This window comes from Chiloscyllium plagiosum, unplaced genomic scaffold (assembly GCF_037043375.1).
Source record: "Chiloscyllium plagiosum isolate Xiang-an unplaced genomic scaffold, Cpla_swu_hap1 HiC_scaffold_28, whole genome shotgun sequence".
NCBI lineage: Eukaryota > Metazoa > Chordata > Chondrichthyes > Orectolobiformes > Hemiscylliidae > Chiloscyllium > Chiloscyllium plagiosum.
The window spans coordinates 33,257,855-33,263,854 of NW_028270166.1; the positions used below are offsets into that span (position 1 = coordinate 33,257,855).

Consider the following 6,000-nt stretch of genomic DNA (forward strand, 5'->3'; position numbering starts at 1 on the left):
TCATTAAATATATTCAAATCTGAGTCTCACTGATAATGCAAATATATGGCTTGATGCTCATCTCAGGGTCAAATGTGAAACAAAGCTAGTAAACAGTATGGTTCAGCCTCAAGCACAGCCAGGGAGAGGGATGGTTTTAGCACCAGAGACAATTGCTTCAGTGTTCTCAATACTTAGATGGGAAATATTTCTGCATATACATCTACGGTGCTGAATATTAGAAGTAGTCTGGCAACTTAGTGTCAGTGACAACAGAAAGCTCAAAAAAAGGGATCTTGAAGTGCTGTCCACAGATCCCCGAGTGGAGAGACAGATTCATAGGGTCATTAAGGCAGCATTTGGGACGCTTTCCTTTCAATTGAGACATACATTATAACGACAGGAAGATTATGTTGGTGCTGTACAGAACTTTGGTTGAGTCACAGCTGAAGTATTGTGTGCAGATTGCACTGGAGGGGGTGCATGTGAGGTTCACTATAATGTTGTCTGAGATAGAGTATTTCAGCTATGGAGACAGGCTGGACAAAGTTGGATTGATTTTATTTGGAGCAGAGAAGTTTGGGAGGAACCTGACTTGAGGTGTATAAGATTATGAGGGTCATGGACAGGGTGGATAAATAGCAACTACTCCTTTTAGTTGAAGGGTCAAGTACAAGGGGCACATTTATGAAGTGAAAGGCAGGAGGTAGGAGAGTATTTAAAGAAAATGTTTTTCACCCAGAGGGTGGTGGTGTCTGGAATGCTCTACCTCAAAGGGTAGTTGGGAAAGGTAACCTGACAATCTTTAAAAAGTACTTTGAATAAACACGAAGTGATGTAACATTCAAGCCCATGAGCCTAGTGTGGGAAAATGTGAGTAGCATATTCTTTTGACTCTATTGCGCAAAGGAACTCTTCTGTACTATATAATTATATGAAGGGTTTGAGAAAGACTGTGGTCAGGCAAAGTTAGATACTGTTGGCTTACACGTGGAAAGTGATACTACATTTTGGATGTCACCAAGGAGTAGCATATAAACGAGGACAAGGCAGGCTTCGAGGAATAATACCAGATGTTGACCATTACCCACGAAAACATTGACTGGCAGAACAGGCGCAAGAAGTCAGCCTAGTCCTACATGGGAAAACAAGGAAAAGGTAATGCATATTATCTTCCAAGCCAAAGAATTTAATGGATATGAATGGAACCTGGTAAATGCACTCCCATCCATCTGGACAACAATGGAGATACATTGAAGAATAGTATAGTTAACCAGGCTAAAGGTTACATAACAGAAAAAAAAGGATAGATTGGTTACTTTTTATCATCATAGCGTGTCTGAGATTTTTCCTTCATGTGGCTCAAAACTGATTTGAAGAGATTCAAACATGGGATTTTAGGAAGAATTGAGAGGTGACATGTTTAAGAACTTTAGAGACAAAAAAAGAAATTGGGAGTACTGGTTATGCGTAAGAATGGAGGGATGGTTCATTTGATGGGAAAGCTGATGACAACGGATTGCAAGTAGTAGTAGTTAGTAGATGGAAATGTGTTGCTGGAAAAGCGCAGCAGGTCAGGCAGCATCTAGAGAACAGGAGAATCGACGTTTCGGGCATTAGCCCTTCTTCAGGAATGAGGAAAGTTGGTCCAGCAGGCTAAGATAAAAGTAGTTAGTAAGTAGTAGTTAGTTAGTAAGTAATCGAAGGTAAAGAACCTTTACTGATATCCGGTAACATGAAGATAAGGAGGGTGACAATAGATTAATGGGTCTACAGTACATAATGCATTCCCAAACCTCTTCCGGCAAACGTTGTGCAACCAAAGCATACTGGCCTTACAAACACTACCGGGCATGTGATCGTAAAGTTAAACACACAATGGAACATATTAAACAAGGGAAGCAGCAATCCCAAGACAGGGCTCGAAGGGTGCACATGCGCAGTTCTTTGCGCAACCCCCCATCCTCATCTCGAGCCAGGGGCCTCCCATCCCCATTCCAGCGGTATCCCCCAAAACTAAAACAATAATATTAACCTTCAGCAGCACGAAGAACTCAAACATTCTGCGAAAGGATGGGGGGAACACCCTGGCATATGTCACGGCCATCTTGAAGAAGAGTGCGTGGAAGAGCCGGTCCCGGACATTGATGAGCGGGTTCGGGTTCAGATTGTTGTTTCTCACCCGGTTCGGGTTGTTGGGCTGGTTTTCCGACATTTTCCTCAGCTCGAGCAGATTGCTCTTAAATTTCGAAATAGCAAACTTCTCTGTTTTTGTCCGGATAGTGTTGTGTCAAAAAATCATTCGCCTCGCAGCTCAAGTCAGTTTTCAGTTTTTTTCTCCCCCACCCCCCCTCGGCCGCGTTCTCAACTCCGTCCTGCCCAGACCCACCGTTTCCCACATCGCACCGCGCACACAGTTCCCATTCCAACTCCCAACCATAGCGCCCTCTCCACGTAGGAGGACTAGTCCACGTTACAACTGCCATTGGCAGTTAGGAGGAACTACCACATACCACGCGCATACGCACTACTATAAACCCCAATGGTAGCGTCATCGCGGATTCGGAGGACTTACAACATCCTTCGCACACATACGTGTACGATTGCAGCTCCGCATAATAGCGCCGTCGCCGGTTTGGAGGTGTTACTACGCACCACCTTTCTCGCATGCGCACAAACCCACGTTCCAAATCCAAACCCTAGCGCCATTGCTGGCTGGGAGGGGTTGCGACGCACAGGAAAACAAACATAGTTTCCATTCCAAATATGGCACTATCTCCGGCTGGAATGGTTGATTGTATCTACGCACAGGTACATAGCGCCTTCCCCGCAGTGACAACGTGATTTCCACAAACAGCGCCTGCACCAGGGAAAGTGAAGTTCTCGCACCTTACACCAGGCATCTGAGGGCATACTCCACTGTATTTACTGTGTACTCTATAGAGCCATGTTCAGGGATGTAGAGTAGTAGAGTCATAGAGATGTACATCATGGAAACAGAACCTTCGGTCCAACCTGCCCACGCCGACCAGATATTCCAACCCAATCTAGTCCCACCTGCCAGCACCTGGCTCATATCCCTCCAAACCCTTCCTATTCATATATCCATCCAAATGCCTTTTAAATGTTGCAATTGAACCAGCCTCTACCACATCCTCTGGCAGCTCATTCCATACACGTACCACCCTCTGCATGAAAAAGTTGCCCCTTAGGTCTCTTTTATATCTTTCCCCTCTCACCCTAAACCTATGCCCTCTAGTTCTGGACTCCCCGACCCTAGGGGAGAAAGTGAGGTCTGCAGATGCTGGAGATCAAAGTTGAAACTTTATTGCTGGAACAGCACAGCAGGTCAGGCAGCATCCAGGGAACAGGAGATTCGACGTTTCGGGCACAGGCCCTTCTTCAGGAATGAGCAGAGAGTGTTCAGCAGGAGAAGATAAAAGGTAGGGAGGAGGGACTTGGAGGAGGGGCGTTGGAAATGTGATAGGTGGTGCAGAGGAGATGACCTGGGGTGTGCAGTGAGAGAGGGACTCACTGAAATCTTTGTAGAGAGAGGCAGAGAGCTTCTTCAAGGAAGGCATCCTTGTAAGAGGATTCGCAGTAGGTTGAAATGGGAAAAGACTTTGTCTATTTATCCTATCCATGCCCCTCATAATTTTGTAAACCTCTGTAAGGTCACCCCTCAGCCTCCAACACTCCAGGGAAAACAGCCCCAGCCTGTTTAGCCTCTCCTTGTAGCTCAAATCCTCCAACCCTGGAAACATCCTTGTAAATCTTTTCTGAACCCTTTTGAGTTTCACAACATCTTTCTGATAGGAAGGAGACCAGAATTGCATGCAGTATTCCAACAGTGGCCTAACTAATATCCTATACAGCCACAACATGACCTCCCAGCTCCTGTACTAAATAAAGGAAAGCATACCAAACGCCTTCTTCACTATCCTATCTACCTGCAACTCCACTTTCAAGGAGCTATGAACCTACACTCCAAGGTCTCTTTGTTCAGCAACACTCCCTAGGACCTTACCATTAAGTGTATAAGTCCTGCTAAGATTTGCTTTCCCAAAATGCAGCACCTTGCATTTATCTGAATTAAACTCCATCTGCCACTTCTCAGCCCATTGGCCCATCTGGTCCAGATCCTGTTGTAAATCTGAGGTCATCCTCTTCACTGTCCACTACACCTCCAATTTTGGTGTCATTTGCAAACTTACTGATTGTACCTCTTATGCTCGCATCCAAATCATTTACGTAAATGACAAAAAGTAGAGGGCCCAGCACTAATCCTTGTGGCACTCCACTGGTCACAGGCCTCCAGTCTGAAAAACAACCCTCCTCCACCACCTTTGGTGGTCTTCTGCCTTTGAGCCAGTTCTGTATCCAAATGGCAGTTCTCCCTGTATTCCATGAGATCTAACCTTGCTGATCAGTCTCCCATGGGAGACCTTGTCGAATGCCTTACTGAAGTCCATGTAGATCACATCTACTGCCCTGCCCTCATCAATCTTCTTTGTTGCTTCTTCAAAAAACTCAATCAAGTTTGTGAGACATGATTTCCCATTCACAAAGCCATATTGACTATCCCTAATCAGTCCTTGCCTTTCCAAATACATGTACATCCTGTCTCTCAGGATTCCCTCCAACAACTCGCCCACCACTGAGGTCAGGCTCACTGGTCTATAGTTCCCTGTCTTGTCTTTACCGCCCTTCTTAAACAATGGCACCACGTTTGCCAACCTCCAGTCTTCCGGCACCTCACCTGTGACTGTCGATGATACAAATATTTCAGCAAGAGGCCCAGCAATCACTTCTCTAGCTTCCCACAGAGTTCTCGGATACACCTGATCAGGTACTGGGGATTTATCAACCTTTAACCGTTTCAAGACATCCAGCTCTTCCTCCTCTGTAATCTGTACATTTTGCAAGATGTCACCATCTATATCCCTACAGTCTGTATCTTCCAGGTCCTTTTCCACAGTAAATACTGATGCAAAATATCCATTTAGTATCTCCCCCATTTTCTGTGGCTCCACACAAAGGCCGCCTTGCTGATCTTTGAGGGGCCCTATTCTCTCCCTAGTTACCCTTTTGTCCTTAATATATTTGTAAAAACCCTTTGGATTCTCCTTAATTCTATTTGCCAAAGCCATCTCATGACTCCGTTTTGCCCTCCTGATTTCCCTCTTAAGTATACTCCTACTTCCTTTATACTTTTCTAAGGATTCACTCGATCTATCCTGTCTATAACTGACATATGCTTCCTCCTTTTTCTTAACCAAACCCTCAATTTCTTTCCCTCCCTTATTTCCCAAGAGTTAGGCCACTGATGGAATATTGCGTGCAATTCTGGTCTCCTTCCTATTGGAAAGATGTTGTGAAACTTGAAAGGATCCAGAAAATATTTACAAGGATCTTTCCAGGGTTGGAGGATTTGAGCGATAGGGAGAGGCTAAACAGGCAGGGAATGTTTTCCCTGAAGTGTCGGAGGCAAAGGGGTGACATTTTCGAGGTTAACAAAATAATGAGGGGCATGGATAGGATAAATAGACAAAGTCTTTTCCCTGGGGTGGGGGAGTCCAGAACTAGAGGGCATAGATTTAGGGTGAGAGGGGAAAGATATAAAAGAGACCTAAGGGGCAACTTTTTCACGCAGAGGGTGGTACGTGTATGGAATGAGCTGCCAGAGGATGTGGTAGAAGCTGGTACAATTTCAACATTTAAAAGGCATTTGGATGGATATATGAATAGGAAGGGTTTGGAGGGATATGGGCCAGGTGCTGGCAGGTGGGACTAGATTAGGTTGGGATATCTGGTCAGCATGGACGGGTTGGACCGAAGGGTCTGTTTCCATGCTGTACATCTCCATGACTCTATGAACCACCTGTTGAAGAATCAGCAATTCAAAAGCTTGTGCCTCCAAATAAACCTGGTGTTGTGTGATTTTTTTTAAGATTATTGTTCAATTTCCTAAACCGTGTCAGACATTTCATGAGTCCTGTATGATGTTCTTCATTTCAGATT

At 45.0% G+C, this 6,000-nt stretch overlaps 1 protein-coding gene across 2 annotated transcripts in view; it reads right to left on the reverse strand.

Moving 5' to 3' along the window:
• tmem259 (transmembrane protein 259) overlaps window positions 1-2,342 on the reverse strand; it is a 56,896-nt gene extending 54,554 nt beyond the window's left edge. For both annotated transcript variants that reach the window (XM_043721021.2, XM_043721020.2), the window contains exon 1: window positions 2,015-2,342. In XM_043721021.2, the coding sequence (XP_043576956.2) occupies window positions 2,015-2,194 (180 nt within the window). In that variant the 5' untranslated portion in view covers window positions 2,195-2,342. The remainder of the gene's footprint in view (window positions 1-2,014) is intronic.
• Window positions 2,343-6,000: the final 3,658 nt, after the last annotated feature.